The 21,373-nt window shown below is 39.3% G+C and overlaps 1 protein-coding gene across 1 annotated transcript in view; it reads right to left on the bottom strand.

Annotated features, from left to right (window-relative positions):
- PLXNC1 (plexin C1) overlaps nt 1–21,373 on the bottom strand; it is a 69,848-nt gene that overhangs the window by 32,789 nt on the left and 15,686 nt on the right. Inside the window, exons 5-14 of the mRNA XM_066319276.1 lie at nt 17,405–17,519; nt 16,265–16,409; nt 12,847–12,916; nt 11,416–11,491; nt 11,242–11,295; nt 6,667–6,806; nt 5,441–5,620; nt 4,056–4,143; nt 2,946–3,152; nt 2,642–2,833 (exon numbers count right to left, since the gene is read on the bottom strand). Coding sequence (XP_066175373.1) covers nt 2,642–2,833; nt 2,946–3,152; nt 4,056–4,143; nt 5,441–5,620; nt 6,667–6,806; nt 11,242–11,295; nt 11,416–11,491; nt 12,847–12,916; nt 16,265–16,409; nt 17,405–17,519 — 1,267 coding nt within the window. The remainder of the gene's footprint in view (nt 1–2,641; nt 2,834–2,945; nt 3,153–4,055; nt 4,144–5,440; nt 5,621–6,666; nt 6,807–11,241; nt 11,296–11,415; nt 11,492–12,846; nt 12,917–16,264; nt 16,410–17,404; nt 17,520–21,373) is intronic.

Here is a 21,373-nt window from a genome sequence, read left to right as displayed (position 1 = left end):
ATAAAAATATGTTTTGATACATAAAAAGAATACCACCAAGTGCCAGGGATAGAAATGAGCTTGAGATAATTGAAAAGGAGGGTTGAGTTGAAATTATTCTGGGTTACAGCAGGGAGGGCAGAGATCTGGTGATTGCAATCAGTGGCTTGTCACAGGAGGTGAGCAGCCAGGGCAGCTGCAAGAGTGCCAACTGGATACTCATATCACAGCTATACAGACAAAAGTAAGCAAAAAAAACACCAAAAAACCCCACAGGGCTGGAAGGACAGAGCCTTTGTAGTTTCAGGGCTACAAAGAGCAGAAGACAAAGCAGATCTATTTCCTGCATCAAATGTTACTTTTTCCTCTGATGTTTTGTTGGGGAATCCAGTGGGGCATGCACCCATGTTTCTATGTTTTCACAGCTCCTAAGCAAAATTCTTTTGGTCTGCACCTTCGTAAGATCCCATCAGCCTTTTCCAAGGCTCAAATGCATTACTGGCCAAGTACATTAACCATCCTGTGACTAGTACATCTACTTTTCTAGACTTGTCATGTTCAACTGACGACTTCCTAAAGCAGAAATTTCTGTTACTCATCCTCATTTATTGAAAACCGAGACAAAGCATTCACTTTATTTCCTGCTCATATTTCAATTATCTTTATTCTTCACCATAACTTTTCTATCTAGTGGCCCCATTTCTTTCCTTATCTTTTATCTTGCTTATAAATCACAGACTATAGAAGGTACACCTGAATTAATCCAATTCCTAAATTAATTTCATTTTTCTGCATGACATTATAAAACCTTCTCTGGACTGCTAATGCCTCTGAGCTTTATGTCATCAGCAAGTGTTATTAGTGCATGCCTTATTTTTGTGTTCCCGACAGTGCTGATGTTAAAGAATATCTGTATGAACATCAGCATTGCCCAGAGTCAGCTCCCCACACAGAGGATCCGGTATTTCTAACCCCTGGCACCCTCATAATCACCATGTTAAATAGTTTACTGAATGACTTCCAGGTACATGTGCTCTACTGCTTTTTTGTTGTTGAGGAAATCACTCATCTTAGGAAATAAAGATATCTAGCATGATCTGCTTTCATTAAAAAGAATTTCAATTATCTCATTTTCCACTTACCTCCAGGTCTTTAATGAGTAATTCAGAATACATTATAAAGTTTTACATAGAGCTAGGATTAAATCAGCAAGCCTCCATTTGCCTAGGATTTGGGGTTTTTTCTAATTAAAAATACTGGGTTTTTATTTGCTGCTCTCCAGTCATACAGCACATCTCCTAACTGCAGCTTTATTTAAAATCTTTCCTACTAAGCCTACAGTGTCGTGTCAGTTCTCCCTCAGTGCTACGATGGGAATGATCCTGTTCCTGCTGTCTTGAGCCCTTTGATCTATCTGAATCTTGCTCCTGTCACAAGAATAGCACTTTCTACTCTGACACCCTCATGCAGACTGATCATTCTGTCTTTGAACCCATACTCAATATCTTCTTTCTTCTGGAAAAAGCTAAGGCAAGAGATACATTTATTCTTGAGACAAACTTAACTTTTATATCCATCTTATCCTTTTTATGGTGGCCCTACTTCTTTTTTGATGATCTATTCATAAGGTTTAAAAAACATATGAGGATTTGCTACTTCTGTATTTTTCTTATGCTGGAAAAAATAAGTTTAAGGTACTAGAAGTGCAAAGTTACACGATAACTAATGCATTTGATTTGCTTTAGTAAAGTGGTGACCTTTCTATGACAGTCACTTCTATGAAGTTTGCAGGATGAGCATGTGATACAGCAGGGCAACACTGAGTTTTAAATGCAACATCAAACTCAGAAAGGCTTTTCCATGCCATAACTGGCTCAGATGCAAAGATCCACAGATGGATGGATCAGTTAAAAGCGATAAAAATCAAGAATAGCTTTTTTTAATCTTTACTATGAGCCATATGCCTTGAAGTCAATAGAGTTATTTCAGTTTTATACCACCACACACTGCAATAAGAGTCTGGCATAACTTTTCTTCTTCATAAATAGTAATCACAGCATTTGAAAAAAAATCGTGTCTTCATCTTATTCATGGAGCAAATATCTTAAGCTGCAATTCAGCTTTGACATCCATGCTGATGTCCTTATATTTGGGCCTGGCTTTGTGCCACATGCTCAAAGCATTTTAGCTTTCCCACTGCACATTGAATTTCACTGCCTTTTTCACCCAGAAATGCCTTCTGTCTCAGTGGTGATCCCTGAGACAGATCCTTACCTACTTTAGTAGGAAAAAGTGACTGAGAGAACACAATCCTTTCCTCATGGGCACACTGGAGAATTAGACTGCTTACACATCTAAGATGAGGGGCTCTCCTGGAGACAGTGATGCTGTTCCAGTGATGCCTGTTCTGCAGATAAGAGGTGCTACTGGTCTCCTGGAGCTCAACAGCGAGTTCAGCTCGGACTGCAAAGCTTACCTCTGACACCACGCCAGCAACCAGATAGAAAATGAACTCAGTTCTGTCAGTGGTACCTAAGCAGGCATGCTTTGATATGAGGAAGAAAACTGTACTACAAGTACCCTGAGAGCATTGACACATTGTACTACACTTGTATAAACATTCAAACACTGCTGAATTGCAACAAAAGGGATTTCTACTTACAAAAACTTTCACTGTGGAAAAGTCAATCTTGTCGGTTCCTTCCCTTTTGAATTTGCACAGTATGGTGCTACGGTCTGGCTTTTTGGTAATATTTTGGACACTGAACCATATCTTTTTGGTCTGTGCACCAGTCATATATGACAGATAAACCTCCACCTCTGTTTTAGAAATATTCAAGTTATCATTTTCTTTCTAGAGGGAAAAAATTGAAGACAATGATCAGTCACCAAACACAGTAAGAAAAAAAATTATCTCCAAGCACTATTTTAAATCAGGCACTGTAGTTTATTATTTCAAAACTTACGTATATTTTTAATTCCAGATCAGGATCCAGTTCAGTGTGCAGCTGGTAGTTAATGAACACTGGGTCTGGGTGATAGTGTAATTTGACACATGGTATATAGGTAGTATCCACTTTTAACATCATATCAACAACTTTACCCTCCGTTGCATGGCTCAGGCTTGGTGTTAAATAATGATATTCAGATGCATTTCCAGGACACCTAGAGACCTAAAAATGCAATAGCAAAGCTCTAACAGTCATTAAATACTCAACAGTGGGTACAATTACAAACAGAGGCACTCAAACTCATTTTAATGTCTTCCTGACTTCACACAGATACCTGCTAAACCTCTTCTCTGAGATAAGGGCTGCATGCAGAGTACTTGGAAAATTTTCTGTGTTGAGCCCATGTCTACCTTTAAGTGCATTTGTCACACACTCTGCATGCTGCTTTAAGGCTGATTGCTCACTGCTAAGGTAACTATTTCCTGCAATGAGACAGGAATTGTGACAATGAATTTTCCTTCTTTCCCCTCAATGCAGGTGACAAGAGAAGAGTAAGACGGGCTCTCCAGCCCTGCTAGGCATTTGCTCTTTCTACTTAACTCCTGAGATTAGGGGTTGCTACACTCATTGTAGCATTGGGTCATTGTTTACTCCAATGAGTGATGCTGCTGTGTTCTGGTCTCTGTGCTGCAAGGGTCAACAAAGTGCTTGGCTCCTCACATCCTTGGAGAAAGGGTTCCATCCCAACATCAGCTCCAGCCTGCTGCCCCTCACTGAGGCAGTGGCAGCATCTGGGCTTTCAGCACAGAGCCAGAGGGAAGTACAGCACCCTATGCTCCAACACACCCACATGTGGAAACTAGGGAGACTCAAAAAGGACAGCGATTTGGAGCAAGTCCCCAAACTATTAAAAAAATCTCAGAGAATTATGCAGGAGAGCAACTTATGTGTATTTGTGATTCTGTACAAAGAATGTGTATAACTGTAATCCTGTAAGTGGTCATATTTATTTCAGCAGGGTGACTGACATGTCCCTGCAAGTGGGAGGTCTCCTCAAACCTTAGGAACAAAACCTACTGCATCAAGAGACCTATATTTAATTTTATAAAGGAGATTCAGACTTACTGTAAGGTTCGATCTCTGGTCATCTGAAATAATTACACTGTCCACCACATTAAAATTTCTACCAGTTGTAGTAATTTTGCGACCACCACTGCAAAAACCAAAGCAAAACAAAACAAAAAAAAAAAAAAAAAAAAAAAGGGGGAGAAAGGGAGGTTAATATTATCTGTTTTCCCACAGACATGTCCTGCATTAAGATTTCAGTTGTGAATAAACTACTCAAGTGCATTTTGCTTTGGTAGCAGACAACACAATGAAATCAAACTGCAGAACAAGATAATTTGAGCTATACTGTGTACTTCCACTCTTTCCTCATAATGTAATGGTAAATACTTTTGCTACCCCACAACCACATGACTTGATTGCATACACACATATACTCCTATTCAGGGACTCTCCACCTTTTTTTTTTTCTATTTATGCAGCCAAAGAACTAGACCATGATTTCATATTCTGTCTTGAAGAAAGACCATCATGGTGTTTCACTGCCCCAGCGCAGCCCTGCTTGTGCTTAATTCTCGCCTTCTTCCGGACAAACCCATCCTGCCAGGCACCTCACAGGAAACACTCTCAGCGGTGTTCAGACCATCTGTCTCAGCACACAATGGTGCTTGTGTCTGAGGGCTCTGGCTCACAATCTCTGCTGTACAGAGCTGGAGTGGCTTAAGGTATTATTAATTTCCAGCTGCCTGAGATGCCTCTCACCTGGAGATGAGGGCACACTTCCTGGCTGCTCAGCTGCTGCAGCTGCCAGCCCAACACATTACCTCAAATCCTCACTTGACAAGATATCAGATTCAGAATGTGAGAACAGGTAAAAACCATGAAACCACAGAGGGACAGCTGGAAAGCTGTGCCAGAGAATATCTCTAAAACCACCCTGTACATCTTTCACCAGATCTGTGAGTCTCCCACAGAACACAGCAAAGGCTTGGAAAGGGCTCTTTTGGCTTTAGGGAATCATACTGTAAAGCAAGTCTGTGTACATCAGTGCAATGATGATTATTTTCACTTCACTTCCAATCCACTGTTACTTTATACTGTTTCACAGATGAGGGCTATATAAGCATCAAGAAATCAAAGTTGATTTGAGTTAGAATTTATGCATGCTATCCATATTTTGGGTTTAGGTCTAGGAGGAATAGACTAATTCTGACTTGTATAAAGGAGACCTGAGGTGGGCAGAAGAAGTCTGTAGAACTCATCTTCCTGCTACTATGCCCCTATCTGTTAAATCACTTCAAAGGCTTGAATTCATCCAACACAAGAGGTTACAGCAGTCTTCCAAGCTTGCTTCAGCTGCAGTCTGGCCAAGGAAGAGGGCTCATATTGGCGCAGTACAACAACATTTGAATAAATACATAAAAAGTACAGAAAGACAAACTTACCTGATCCAGGAGGTATTTGGTGTAATTCTAGAACATGATGGCAGTGAAACATAATGCAGGGTCATTGGTGGTGAACATTTTTTCCCATTAGCCTGGATACATATACTTTTGGCCTCTTTACGTGTTGGTGGGAGAGCAAATGTCATTTGTGTATCATTTAGCACATTTCTAACTTTAATGCTGGAGAAGAAAGAAAACAAACACTGAAACACAGATGTCACTCATTGGTGTTACTACACGAAGCCTATAGCCTACAGCAAGCAATAAGAAGAAAAGAGAACTGAATCTCTGTCTGAGCTGCCAGATGGAGGTGGAAAGAGAGAGCAGGGAGTTGAAGAGACAAAGTAGGGCATCTTTTGAATGAAACTGCTATTTGACAGTTCATAATCACAGAAAACAGAGTAGATAATCAGCCCTGGGATGAGGCTATGTAATGCAATGTGTGATTTTGCTGTTTACTGTGTACTTCTCTGTGCTACCAGCATGGTCCATGAGCTAGTGAAGAATGAGAATCTTCGTTTTCCTTTTCTTTCTTCTTTTTCTTTCTCTCTTTCCTCCCATTTTTTCACTCCTTCCTCTTTCTCTCTATTTCCTGCCCTACCTTCCTTCTCTCCTTTTTTTTTTCTGGTCCCCTGAAAATTCATGGTTGAAGCAAAAATTGAACACTACCTTTTCAAGTGTTAGCTATGTAAAAGGGGCTTCCTAATCACAAGCAGCCACTGCAGCTGCACCTGAAAATGACTGATTCAGAATAAGACTGCCTAATTATCTAGGGGCTTACACTGTGTGATCATCAACAGAGAAAAATAGGAGCTGTTGTACAAGATATTTCCTTCCCTGGCATGGTGTCTGTGCTTTACAAGCAGAATCCTAGAATAAATGAGTAATATTTTGAAGCAGAGGAGATTCAAACAAAAGCTGAGGCTTTCCTGTGACCTAACTTCTTGGTCCCTGCTAGAAGGCACAGAGAGCCACAGATCCAAAACTGTCCTACTGCTACTGAGAGAACTGACAACCCACCCATCCCTTGTGTTGTACTTAAACACCAAATTCACTTCCATCCTTTGATAATTTGAAGTGGAAGTATAACTAAAGGAGTGCAGAGCATCCCCTGCTCTGCTGAGGAGAGATACATGACAACTGTTCATACAACCATATTGCTAAAGCAAAATGGATATAATTTTCACCATGCAAAATAAATAGTGTTACTTTTTGGTTTAACTCACACATCCGGTTTACAGCCAGTAATTCCAGTCAGTATCAGTTTTATGCCTGATGCACGTGTAAAGTTTTCTCCTTTGACTGTTACTTCACTTTTGCCTAATGTAGAAATCCACAAAGGTTCAATGGATTGAATGCTGATATGCTATTAGGAAAGAAAGCAAAACAAGATCTAGTTATGAAAAGGCTGGGCAGATAAGCAACAGCTGTAAAAACAACCACTACTCAGGAATGCAGATTTTATGGCACTGGGATACATTTTTATTAAGAATTTCAAATCCTGTTAATCTTGACAAGTACTGTCAATAACAACTTCACTACAAGCCAACTATTTTAACCTATGTATTTTATATTTCAGTTTATATCATAACAAAGTTGCCCAAAGAATCACAGTCTGACATGCTGGAAAGTAGATAGCATAAAAACCCAGCTTGAAATGATACATTACATGTGACCCCTGAAGAACTAAAAAACAAGGCAAGACAAAACCCACGGCGCTGTCACTATGAGAGATCAGATGAACAAATGAAGGCATCTTTCATGACCTGAAAAGGGGAAGCAGGGTTAAATCCTTGAATGAAAATCTGAGAAAGCACCCCAGAATTAGCTTTACTAGAAAGTCTTTTCAAAGTCATACATAGAAATAAAGGTACAAAACAACTGCAGGGGAGTCTTTGGGTATCTCATTTTTATGCTGAGAAGTTCTCCAGCATTTAAAAATAACCCTAGTTTGTTCTGACGTTGCCACAGACTTGCAGAAAAACTGTGCTTTTCTTTGTCTATATTTACTTATTCTAACTTACTAACACTACTGAGCCAGAAGAGATTTTTTCCCTACTGTATTCACTTGATATTTTTGACGGCATCTCATGTTTAATCAGTTTTGCTGCTTCCCCAGTTTTACAATCACACAGACGGTTTCCTCTCTATCTTTCAGACAACAAATTGAAACATTGAAAAAAACAGGAAAATATCCATGTGAAACCACAAACTGTTTGGGACCTTCTCAGGCAACCCATTTGTAGCTTAAGTTTAGACTGCCTGTACTACTAGTTTAAATTGAGTTTTTAGAGCATTGTGATTATCCTGATTTTTGCTCTGCACCTGTGCACACATCCACTGGGCAGTTCAGTCTTCCTGATCCTGTTAAGGGTGCTGGTGCAGAGCCTCTAGAAAAGTCCATCCCACAGGTTTTTCTCATCATTAATCACTTCATGTATCCAAAACAGCACTAATAAGGACTTCAGGCTGGTAGCCTGAGGGGACCATCAGGGTCACAACACTTCGACCACTTCAAAAAGGTCCCTGCACATTGTCCTCACATGCTACCATGGTTCACTGAATGCTGGAGCACTCCAGAGCAAATGAGGGATCTGTCACCACTGATTGAAAGCTGCAACTTGTGCCCTAGGAAAAGGCCAGGGAGTGCAAAGGCTGGGGCCAGAGGGCCTGCAAAAGGGCCTCCAGGATGACCTCTCATATGGATGATAGAGGAAGACAAAGGAAATCTTTCGCAAACAGCCTGAGGGGGAAAATTCACTCCCACGATGATCTGGAAATCAGTTTAATCCTTGAGACAGGACAACTGAAGCAGAAATCTAAGAGATCAAAGCCAGCAAACCACTACTGCTTTTCTTCACCTGCATCCCGTCCTTCTGCTTGTGTCCAATCTCCAGTGCACCAAGGACAGTCAATATCCTCACACAAATCCAGCAGCCAAATACCACAGAAAGAAGGAAAACACTGCATTGGGTTCTCACTGGGAGAGAGGGATCAGGGAGCCCTGAAGCACCAGAATACCACAGTATCACACAAACACACGGAGATCCCCCAGACTGCATCAGGGCTGTGAACTCTGATGAGGGAAATGCCAGGCACCCATTGCTCAGGGGTGCAACAGGACACTGCGGTGCTTCAGGGCTCCCGCTGGTCCTTTGCCAGGCACCACACACCGCAGAGTGCTTCAGATTACCTGCCTTGCTTCTTTTCTTACACCATGAAGGAATCACGGAAAGAACTGTTCACTCTGAAAGTTTCAGTGCCCTCTGAAATCACACCTTCCCTGGGGCTACACAGCACAGACTCCCTTGCAGCATCCTGCCTTGGCCTCATGGAGCCAGTGCAGTCACAGCACTGAGGTAAGATGGCCTCAGCTACTCAGGAGTCCGATTCCCACCCAGCTTGACTGCCATAATCTGCAATAACCTGCCTCTGCAGCAAAAGAAACCAATCATTTCCTCACTGAAAGCAGGAAGGACCTCATGCCCTCACTGGGGTCTGCAGTGCTCATTTCCTCAGCACCAGACAGCCACTGACCTCCCAGTTGCTACATGGCAGGGGAAGGAATGCCCAGTGGCAAGAGGGGCCACGGCAGAGAGGCAGAAGAATATTTATAAAAATCACTAGTTGTGAGGCATGTGATGGAAGTGTAAACATACAAAGAGACACAACAGAAAGCGTGCACCAGGTCCTCAGGTAATGTAAATCAGCACAGCCCTGTCAGCTTCAATAGAGTTCCACATTTCTGAGCTGCGGCCTCCTCCCCTCTCCCCTGGACAGCCTAATGCTTCCCTGGGGCTGTGTGAACTGTGGCAGCCACATCCTCAGAGGTGTGGTTAGCATGGCTGCAGGTCTCCGAGAAGTATCTGGCAGCAGCCCAGGTTAAGCAGTGTCTGCCACCCTGGGGAGTCCCTCTCTGGCACAGCCCCTCCTGCATTGCTAACACAGCGCCCCGAAGAACTGGATCAGGGAACTGGCCCAGATGAAAAATAACCTGCTGAAAGATAATGGTTATTTCCAGCCAAATCAGGTCCCTAGCCAAGTGTACTCAATCCAACCACTCCAGCTGCTGCTCTGGCAGGGGAGGGGGAAGGTGCATGCATAGAAACCAGCAGCTGGAGTCAGGAGGAGGGCTGGGACTGGCACTGAAAAAAAGTATATTAATCTAAATGCTCAGCTGGGTTTGTGGGAAAACACAAATCCTCTTTTTCCACTCTCCAGTATGCTCTCCTTAAAGCACAAGCAGTCAAAGGAGAGCAGGATTTCAAATGCAATTTCAAGCTCTCTGAATGGATCAATCACTTTTAAATAAACATCTGCCTTTGCACTGCCTCTGGTGCTTTCACTGCCTTGTCGATCACTGTCTTTCCAAGATAAGGCATGTGGAAGAAAGCCATCTCCCAGGCAATTCCAACTATTTACTAATGTCAAATTAATGCACTTGGAAGCAGAGCAAAGAAAAATTTCCTCTGCTCTTTCACTAGGCATAATGCTTTAAATGCAGATCAAATCCAGAATAAGAATGCTCAGAAGCACATGTATTACAATCCCACGCATCTCTGAGAAAAATAAGATGTATTTTGTGATTTTGTTTAAGAAACATCAGCTGAGCAGTTGAATTTAAGAAGTCCCTGTCTTGAGAGGTAAAACTTTGGGTAGTTCTAATGAAACACTTAGAGATAAGAATGCAGTCACTATTTATAACAACTAGGCATCACTCACAGAAAAGCAGAAACCAAAAAGTGTAGGCAGCAAATCTCTATGTACTTACTCATCAGTCAATTCTCCCTCCACTACTCATTTTTTTCCTAACACCTGCATGTCATAAGCAACCACAGATAAAAAGATCACTCAGTCTTATGAAAAAATAAAAACATTTTGGTTCCATAAAGAATGAAGGGTTAACCTTCTGGTTAAAGGGCTGACCTACTATCAGAAGGCCAAAGAGCTGGCCTGTTGGACAAATCATTTAGATTGTGTGCACACATACAGTCTATATGAATTCTGTAGAGAATTAAGTAACCAGATTCAGCAGGTACTTTGGCAGCACTAGTGACACTTCTTCCCTCCCAGTGATCCAGCTTGTGTGGATCCATCTCCAGTTTTGTCTACAGCCTGGAAATAAGGAAAATTTTTCTGAAAGTGTGAACTAGAGATTTACTAACACCCATAGATTTCAGTTCCTGGACTCAGCCTCAAGCCACTTCTCTGTTATGCAGAAACTGGGTGGCACATCCTCCCCTTCCTTCTGCTCCCCTGGCAGCTATGTTTCAGGAGAAGCTGTGATCTGGCTGCATAAAATCAGGAAGAGGTTTGAGACTCTAAAGCTTAGTTTCCCAGAGTTGTCTATAACAGCAGAACTCAAACATGGTTTTAAGTCTAGGTAAGATATTAAGCCTGAAATGTTCTCCTTTTTTTTTTGTTGTTGTTGTTGTTGGTCAGCTCACATGTTCCAGCCCTCAGCATGCTGGCTCCTGTGGAGTGACTAAATACAGCATGCAGGGACTTTGGCATTTAAAGCAATGCTGTAAACACTGCATCTAGAGGTAGGCACATGACAATTGCAGTGTTCACTGTCTCAATGCCTGCATCTGAAACACAAGTTTTTGCTGGTACCTTTCAACACCAATGGAGCACTAAGAAAAAACAGTATCAATCCAAATTCTGCATTACCTCCCTTTGTAAACGACTGCCTCCTCATCAATACCTCTATTTTTTCTGCAAAGTCCTCTCATTTTAAATAAATTTCTCCCCCCAGCCCAGATAGCCTTAATAACGCTGATCTTAAAATGCTAACTAACCTCTGTTTTCTGCACAGTGGTCATCCCCTTGGAAGCAGGTGCACTGCAATCATCCTGGAAAAAAATAAGCATTTCTTCATGTCAGGATAAAAAAGAGACAGAGTGCTGCTCAGATGTAAAAAATAAAAGGAAAAGGTTTCACAGGGGACTCCAGTTTTCCCCAACAAACTTCACCTGGCAGGTGGTGACAGGAGAGACACGTATCCATTCACAGCTGGCACACTCACCCTTGTGTATACACCGTGAGCAGCTGGTAACACAGAAACAGAGTTTTTGTAAGACACAGGAACTCAATCTAGGTTCAGTCATGAATGTCAAATTTCAAGTGACAGAAAAAAGCATAAACCCATGGGAACAACCAAGCAAACATGCAACAGAATGGGTAAAAGTTCATTTACCCTGCAAGCCTATTGTTCTGCTATACTTATTCTGAGAAGAAATTTAGTATAAAATCTGTATTGAGATGCTGAGAGTCACTAATTTCAAAAAAAAGCAGGAAGCAGAGGAAACACTTTGGGTAACATTTTATGGTGATTTCCTCCAGTACATGAGCGGCCAGGTAGCACATTTTAACTACTGAAAGGCAGAAAACCATCACTGATTTTTTTTCCAGCTTGTCTGAACCTTGGTTCCATGTGTGTAGTGCTAGAAAGTATTGCCAGTTTGCTATTGCCTTCATCTACCAAAAAATATGCCTGTTGGAAGACTAGTTTGTCCCTATCTCGTTTTGCAATGCTTCTATTAACATGGAAGAGAGCCATGAGCAGCACAGTCACTCTCCAAACATGCTGAGAAATGCTCTGATTTAGAGAAACACAGCTCCTTCCTCGAGGGACAGGGAAGTGATGTGCCACTTCCCAAAAAACGAGAGTTTTATTTCATCCCAGGTGCTAATGAATTAGCCTTTTTGCATAGAGGAGGAGCATTCTGAATGGGAACGCTGTAGTTACCCTACAGCATATATTAGCCAGATCTTTCTAAATATTAACAACCACCTATCATAAAGTGTTAGGCCATGTACTGGGCATGAATGCTTCCTCTACCATCTCTCAACAAAGAGTCTGAAAAATAATGTGTAAAGAAGAATAGGTATTCATTATTCCTATTAGCAGATTAGATGTTACTTTCTGGTTTAATTCTATTCATGTTACCTATGGACCATATTTAAATTGCATCTGGGTCTAATTTAGAACAGCTTCACAAAGTGATTTTAAAGAATCTCTTGACTCCTCTAATCTAGGCCTTTAACTGAGTACCAGGGGCCTACCTTTTACCCAAGGACAAAAAGAATTTTAATGTCATTGTGACATCCTTTATTATCTCTTCAGGCACTTGTCATAAATTCAGTCATTGTAATGACTCTCCTACAGTTAGTTTCCACTGTCCCATTAAATAAGAGTCATCAGAAGAAGTAGCTTTTTAAGGGAAAAAGAAAAAAAAAGAGAAGGAGGAGGAAGTGGGACAAGAAAAAAGATCTGACTATCTTTAATGACATGTAGTTCCTTGATAAATACAAAAAAAAGGAATGATGAATGACTATAGTCACTTTCCCACACACACACTCATCAACCCCACAATGAACTTTAACAAGAATCAGGCTCTTACTTTTTCAACTGAAATGTTTGTGTGATATTCCAAGAGCTTGAGGACAGTGATGCTTCGAGAACTAGACAATCTAGAAAAATGCACATGTTAGGTATATGCTGGATATTACAAGAAATAACCATTTAAAAATAATTTGAGTTGAAAACTCAAAGTAGTTGTTCTGTACTTGGCATGCACCTTCTCTCATACATACACTTCTGACTGATAAAAATAACCAGATTTTGTCCTTGCACTCTTCAGCCGAGTTATGCCAATGCTTTATACACACATATTAATTATGCTTGATGCCATCACCACATGACAAATAAAAGTAATGTTATTGTCAGGATATAGATAAGGAAATGCTACCGTGAAGCAGGGATATAAAATCATCTCTCAAAAAGCACAGTGATATATACTGTGGTATAACCAGACCCTGAATTCAAGTCTTCTAACACAACAGACTGTTCTAATGCAAGAGACCCCACCATATTATACTTCTCTCTCTTTCTGTCTCATACACTTGGTTTCAGAGTCTCCTTTTGTAATCTATGCAGTAGCAATTTTCATCCTATTTAAATCTTTTATGATTGCATGAGTCAATTTGCCATTATTTCAGCTAGCAATTACTATACCAACAATTCACTGGCAGCTGTGGTATGAAAGAGTATCTTCTCTTATGAGCAGAATACCACATCGAACAGTAGAATTAGATATATACCACTTAAGCCATGGTCTCTTTCATCTGTGTGCCTGCAGATGTGTAGTCTGTGAAATGAATGGTGCCTGAGATCAAACGAAACCCATGTTTGCAGACTTTTTTGACTTCTCTATGCTAGAAAGTAGTTAGCTTTTCAATCCAGAAAAGTTACACAGATTTTAAGTGTATCTATCTTCCAAAGGTAGAGAAACCTTTGTCTTTATCACAGGCTGTTCAGATGAAAGCCATCTTTGGCTACATCTGCACTGCTAATGTAGGTAACTCCTACCTCCACACGGCAGCAGGGCACTCGGGCGCTCACTGCAAAGGCCATCTGAACTGCTTGTTAGAAACAGCCCTTGGGACCACTCATATGTTCAAACACCTTACTAAATGGATAGCAGAGTTTGACTCTAATTGCATTTTTATGCTTAAAGATATGTGTGAGTACAGACAGACATTCTGAAATGCTGGAGACGCAAACACCTATTTGCATCTCCAGAAATCTAGTTATCAGAAGAAATCTGACACATAATTGCCTAAATCACTTGCCTAAATCAATATACGAGAAATGTCTCAAGCCATGAGCTACAGAAAAAGTAAAATATACTCCTAATATTTTCTAGGAGTAGTAAATTCAAGTAAGGCATTTAGCTCCTTCTGGCAGAGACTGTCTTTTCTTTTAAGCTTGTATAAGTACTTTAAAAACAACACAGTCAAATATAGTTTCCTGATTCTGTCTGTGTTAAAATTAATGGAACCTATTATTTTCTGTATGGTCTGGGCTGAGCTTTTAAAATGCATTAGACTGCACTGAGAAGCAGGGATTTTCAAAATGCTTTTTCCAGGAAATCATACCTAAAGGAATTTTGCAAGTGTATCCTCTTGTGAAACTGAGGTCATGTTACAAGAGATACCACAAATAGACAATGTTACTTCACATTTGAGTTACCCACTAAGACATCTCAGCTCATAGGTGCATGTGACGGCAGTAATACTGGCGGGCACAAGCTAACCTCACAGCCCTCTGGTTAACACTGCCAAAGAGTTCAGTTTTGGCACAAAGCACAGGCAAGGTGAGCTGGCTTCCACAACAACTATTCTCTGAAAACCTGCTAATGGAATTAACAGAAAGGATTTGTCTGTGAAGACACAGAACCAAACTATATAGTCCATAACTACAAGAAAACACGACTTTTGGGACTGGGTCAATAAAGGACATTTCCCTCTTTAAAATCCACTAATAGTGTTTAGAGACAGCTTAATAGATCAAAAGACAGCTTATAGATGAAAATACTCATGGATATCACTCCAGCTGTCACCTTGTAGTGACAGTCTTTCCTTCTCAATTCCCAGTGCTGGACAGGAACTTCATATAACACTTCTGTGATGCTGGAGGAGTTTTTCCCATACAGCCCCCTGTGATCCAAATATTCCGAAGAACCTTCTTCATAGGGTCAAGGGTCTCTGAGAGAGAGCTCGAGCTCTTTGCTGCACTGAGCTGTTCAGAACAACAGGTCCTTGAAAATACTTGGTAACATTTCATTCCTCTTCCTACACCAAGGTTTTGTAAGAGAATCTGATTCATGGACAGTATTCCATGTTCTTTTGGCTATGTTATTGAGGAAGAGATAGAGGCAAGACATTTTTCTGAATTTTCTGTTTCCTCTTCAAGACACTTAAGAACGTGTGGGAATCCTTGTGTTTGTTATCTGTTTCTTAGTTTTGATTTAAACTCTCTTTTGCATGCTAACACAAGCAAATTTAAGAAATCCAATCTCTGTTAAAAAAGCTTTGTGCTTCTATAAACTCTTGAAGAAATGTACTGCCCTACTATTAGTCAAGCAAGACTCCACTGTGAAGGATTATGATCCGATCCTTGAGACCAAAGCCTAAAGAACAGCTCAAAAGTCTAGACATTCAGTAATTTACCACCTTGTTCTAAAACTTGTAGCCGTCCCTTAGATACACAAACCAGATCAGAAGCATCACGCATCCAATACAAACTCCTCAGGTATCTAACTCTGAGAACCACTGGTAAACAGAATAGTTTAAGGATTATTGCAAAATGATTCAACCAATAATTCAGAAGGATGAACGAAATCAATCAAAAGGATGTACCTGCCGAAGTGCCCCTGAAGCATCTATTTTTCTGCTAATCCTCTACATTGCACAATAATTTTCTCATAGTGTCTAAGTTAGGTTGAAACAGTTAATTAAATGTTAAGGTTATTTACTGTACAGACACTCATAATTAGATTCTCCTCTTATTAATGCTACTACTGTTTCTTGCAAAAACAAGTTCTGTTTGCAGATTAGAGAAGAGTTAAGATGGGTTAATTTGTCAAGGCAAAGCACTAGACCAACACTGCTTCTATTGCTCCAGCCAGCTTGATTTTCATTGCATTTACCTTAAGTTTCCTTAGACAGTTATTAATAGCACAACATAAATAAATATTCTAATGCTAAAGCACTGCACTGTCACAGGGTCAGCTGAAGAAGCTGCTTCCAGCCACAGGGTAATATGTGTTATTACTTCTACAAAGGATTCCATATTAACAAAACTTCAGTCACTAAGAACACTGTGAGTACACTCAAATCACTTGACAAAATATGAATTATTTTTCTTCAATGGCATTTAATAAAAAGCATTACGTACTTTCACACTCACTACGCCTGTACTCCCCAGTATTAAAGGACAGTGAATAAGCATTAAATACACGTAATAGTAAAACATACCGTTATCAGTTATCCTCAAAGTGGTTAGATTGCAGAAACAGGATGAATTTTTCAGCACTACGTTTTCATAAAATATTTCAACAGCTGTTACAATTTTTATCATACAGAAAGTAAGGATTTTGCTTACATTTGCAGTCACAACAACCTATAAAACAATAAAACAAGAATACAACAGGGGTGTTTTGTTATACTTGCTAAGTCGTCACCTTGTCTTTGCAGGAAACGACAAACTATGAAATGCACAAAACCAAAATTTTTGTGGTGAAAGCAGACAATTCACTAGGTAAACTCTAAAAGGAGAGTGACTCTCCCAACTGAAGAAGCAATATAGAAAGAGTTCTGAAAGTAACAGCATTTCTTACTTCCAGAAATTAAGTGGATTGGTATGGTATGTTAGCAAGCAATCTTAAATAATTTTGGATTTTAAAACTAGGATTTTTCTGTGTTATATGCTGTTATATTCCTTCAAAATATTTAAGTAAGAATTTTCACAGAGAGAGACCGTTTGCATCCATTACCAAAGTGCACTTAATTACGAAACAGAACTTATATTGTAATGAATTATCCTTTGTTTCTGGCTGAGAGTGCTTTACAAATATGATTACATTAGTGTATTCAATCAGGAAATCAGAAACAATAGCGTGCAGATTAAGTGGCCAGTCACAATAGTTGATAATCAAATATTCAAGGCTGCATGTGCTGTGAACAGAGACAGAGTAAAGACTAATATCAAGCACTTAAGAATTTGTGTTAGCATATGTATCCCAGTGAATGTTTTCTAACTTGTTATGAAGCTCAGAACTCCCATACTGCACTTGATATACAGTTACTGGAAATATTAAAATAGCTGATACAGTGATACAATTGGAAACACTGCCTGAGCTGGCATAACGAATATTTGAATTTTTTACTTCACATCATGAAGTACAGCTTCAGGATACTTTTCTTAGGAGAGGAGGAGAAGATCTATCTAGTTCACATATTCAGTTTACTGAGATTTCCAAGATGTTTGCCAGTTGTTGGGGTAAGAGAAACTAATATATGGAACATGGTGACAAAAGAAGACAAGCTGCAATAAGCAACAAAATTACATATTTTAAGTCACAATAAACAAACACACATAAAACTGGGTGTACATACCTGATATTTGGCAGGGAAACTTAGCAGGATTTTCAGATCTTTATCAGGTGCATGTGAAATGTTATACCAACCATTTATGCTGTTTGAATGTGTACAATTTTCTTTTAATGTGCACCTAAAAGTATACATAAAATTATACTAGCCTCCTTATCATGCCTTTGACTTCAGACACTGTACTTCAACTTATTTAAAGTCATTGATTTTTTTCAGGAACACTATTGATTTTTTTTTTTTACAGGAATATGGTTATAACTGCAAAAAGCTTCAGGAAAACAATCAGTAAAATCTTCTACTTATCAAAACTAATTACAATGCATTGATATTGCTCGAGGGTTTTGAGTAAGTCAATGAGACTCAAGCAAATACGAGATGCTTGGCCAGTAACAGTGGAATTGCTAGCCTGAGATGGAAGTCATCATCCCCAACTTGATGCTTCATTGTACAGCTCTAGATCTGATCCTCCCACTGCCCCCCAGGCCCCTTCTATGCTTTTTTGGGGGAGAAATATGTTCTTTAGAGTACAATTCGCCTACCCTGTTTTAGACATTCATACAAAAATGAAATGAACCACACTACAGAAACTGCTTGTTCTCTTCAGAGGGAATAAGAAGGGATGAGAGCTCAAATGTAGAGCTATACTATGAATGTGCATAGTTGATGAGATGCATCCTCTTCCCTAATCTTCTTTGTCACCCACAGATATGAATGGTAATCCTTCCCTTTTTTGTCAGTGCACTTGGTTAAAAACACCAGATTTGAAAAGGTTCAAAATAGATTTCTCTGTCTTCAAACACAAAATGAATTGCAGAATTAGGATAGCTCAAAGTAAATACAAATGTTAGAGATGCCAAACTGTAGGAAACAAACTGCAACAAAAAATTAAGGAAGAATCAGGAAATGCTGAGATACAAGAGTACTACAAAGATTACACATATTAAAAAGATCACACATGTTATAAGAAAAAGAAAACACAGTCATACAAAATAGATGGACAAACAATGAGTTTGAAAGGTGAATCCTTAAAATGCTGTCTGCTGTCAACAGTTAATGAACAATTAATAGATTAAGCAACTTCAAACAACTTCAAGTAATTTCACACAGTTAGCAATTAAAGACAAGTAAGTGCTAACTGAATATATCTTAATACTAAGATTGAATATTTATAAATTAATGTAACATTTAATAGTTTTAATTCTACTCTTCTACCAAATGCAGAAGCATGTATAGATTCAATCCTATGAACAGTGACATCTGCCTAAATGAACAATTCCTTCACTAAAAACTGGAAATTAGTTATTAGTTGCAAAGTATGGGCCTTCCTCATGGAGAGCTCACTGCAAAAACATCATTCACAAACAATGTGTTTTCTCTCCTAAATGAAAAACACATTCAACAAAAAACATCCACGACATTCCAAAATGCCCAAAATAACCCCACAAATCTTAGGAACCATAAAGTCATCTTCTCTGCAGATCAAGATGTTGGCAACTGGAATGCAGTTAAGCACAAGGTCACTTCCTTTGTGGTCTAACTCAGGAAACTGAGTTCCTGCTGCACAAGAACTCGGTGGGGCTTTGCATCTGAATACATTCAGGTAATAATGATACTGTAATAAATTGGGACCACATATTTCAAACTGCCTGAGCTAGGGCAAATTTCAGTCTCACTTATATCTCTCTTCACCCTGCTGAGCTCACAAAGGTTTATCAGCACCACAGTTTCAGAGCCACAGAAGATGGGATCCGTTATCAACAGATGTGCATAACCCACACTCTCAGATATGTACGGGTAGGCAAATCACGCTGGCAACGAGGAAAAACAAAAGACATTCTACAGTTCCTGACAGGGTGAGGATTATAATGGTAAAGGTGCAAGGCAACACACCTGCAGTACTTGGCACTCAGTTAGTCTATGCATTTCAGTGATGCTAATATCGAAATACTAAAAAAGGAAGCTGTTAATCAAGCTGAATATTTACAACTGCCCCAGGAAGAAGCTACTTGTTTTCTTAGACTGCCTGAGGAACACAAGCAGTGAACCTGTTTCCCTCATCTGCAATGAACAGTCTGAGAGTTTAATTGCAAAACCAGTAATGCCACCCAGGACCCAGGGTCATGCTTGTCTTTATGTGAGGGGAAAAAAGCATCTTTTGTTGCTCTAAAAGCTGACCTTTAACACTCTAACAGTGTACTGTGGAGAACAGCCATTTTCATAGGAAGCAGTCACATCTAATACCCCTCAGCATAAATTTTCAAAATTGCCCTGCAAAGGCCAAGAGCAAAATAATTCCACTCACCTAAAGATGAAATTATTCTGCAATATCCCTATTTTTAGAAATTTGATATTGATTGCAAGTATTTTGAATGACTATAACAGATAAATAGTATTTGTGAACCACATGATTCTGAAAATTAACACACAGAGACTCAGGCAATTAAGTCTGGCTTTCTTGGAAAGGTGAACGGGACCTTATACAAGTATAAAGGGATAAGGTATGAAACCCTTGGATCAGACTTCAGACATGCATAGATATGTGTACAGAAAAAAGCAGAGTCAAGATGTTTTTAATATTCCACAGCAAATTAGTTCTTCATACTACTAAAGATTTCTCTATGTAATTGGAACTGAGTTCCTTTTATTTCACTGTCATAACACAATACTTATGGACACTGGTTCATTCATATTTACTTAAGTCTCTGCTTCACTGATCTTTGTTAACTACAGATCCTAACACAGTTGTCTTCTCTCTCCTGCTAAAGCATACTGATTCCTCATGGAATGAGAACATGCTTTCAGAGAAAACTGAGGCTTCCTTCTTTCTCCAATGTACCAACCCCAGAATGAAGTCCACAGGCGTCCCACACATTGACTACATTCAGAAGTAACTCAGGTCATGTTAGATATTTATTGTGTTGTTTCCCTATGGAAAATGCAGGTAAAACATCAATATCTTGTACTGGAATTGTATTTCAGCATAATTCTGGTAAATCTGATTCATCTACAGAAAATCTATAAATATTAGGAGAAATCTTAAAATGCTATGACTAACTAGTTTGAATGATGGCAAGTGAAAAGGAGAACAGATATTATTTGTCCCTATGGAAGGAAGAGTAGAAATACGAACAGCAGAAACATTTTGTTTAATTTTGTTTTCACTTGAAATGAGATCCGCACATTTTTATAGGATTGGATTGTAATTCAAACTGTCCTTAAAATGAAGAACTAGCATCGCTAGTAAATTTTATGTAAAACTGGAGTGTGTGTTTGATTTTACAGAAAATTTATTTCCCTGTGAAAGTCAAAAACATATCATTGATCTCAAAATTATTATGGAATACATTGCTTTAGAGGACACACATGGACTTTGACTAAAATACTGGCTAAAAACATCATCTCTTCTTCAAGTTTCACTCAGAAATGTCACTTCACAATGCAAAATATTTAATGACATTAAGTATTTAACAGTAAAAAATTATGTGGGTGTTGAACAGGACTCATATTATAGTAATTCATTTTTTCTCCGAAAGTGTAATTTATTTCTGTTTCAATCAAACGGAAACTTTTGGTGATTCCCCTCAAAAGCAGGGGATTTACTGAGTAATAAGAGTTATTACAATTTCTTTATAAGGTAATTAAAAGCCTGAAAAGCTTAGCAATGTAACATAAACAGCTTCTAACAAAGGAGCAAAAGAGAGTTTGAAGAAAATGCATTACTGAATAAATACCTACTCTCTTCCAATAACTATCTTTGCAAATAAAAAGTTGCAGATCTTCAGCAAAATCATGTTAACACCTGATGGGTAACAAACCAAAATGAGTAGTATTAACCCTCTAAAAGAGAATACTAGTGGAATTCCTCAAAAATCCATCTTATAGGCTCTTTAGTTTGTAATTTTAATCACTGGTGAATTGGCATAAAAGAAAGTTTACACTGTTGACATCTGCTGATGATACGGAGTTGGGAACATT

The sequence above is a fragment of the Sylvia atricapilla genome, chromosome 5 (genome assembly GCF_009819655.1).
Source record: "Sylvia atricapilla isolate bSylAtr1 chromosome 5, bSylAtr1.pri, whole genome shotgun sequence".
Classification (NCBI taxonomy): Eukaryota; Metazoa; Chordata; class Aves; order Passeriformes; family Sylviidae; genus Sylvia; species Sylvia atricapilla.
The sequence above is the reverse complement of the archived record's forward strand: the minus strand, read 5'-3'. Positions and strand labels throughout refer to the sequence as shown.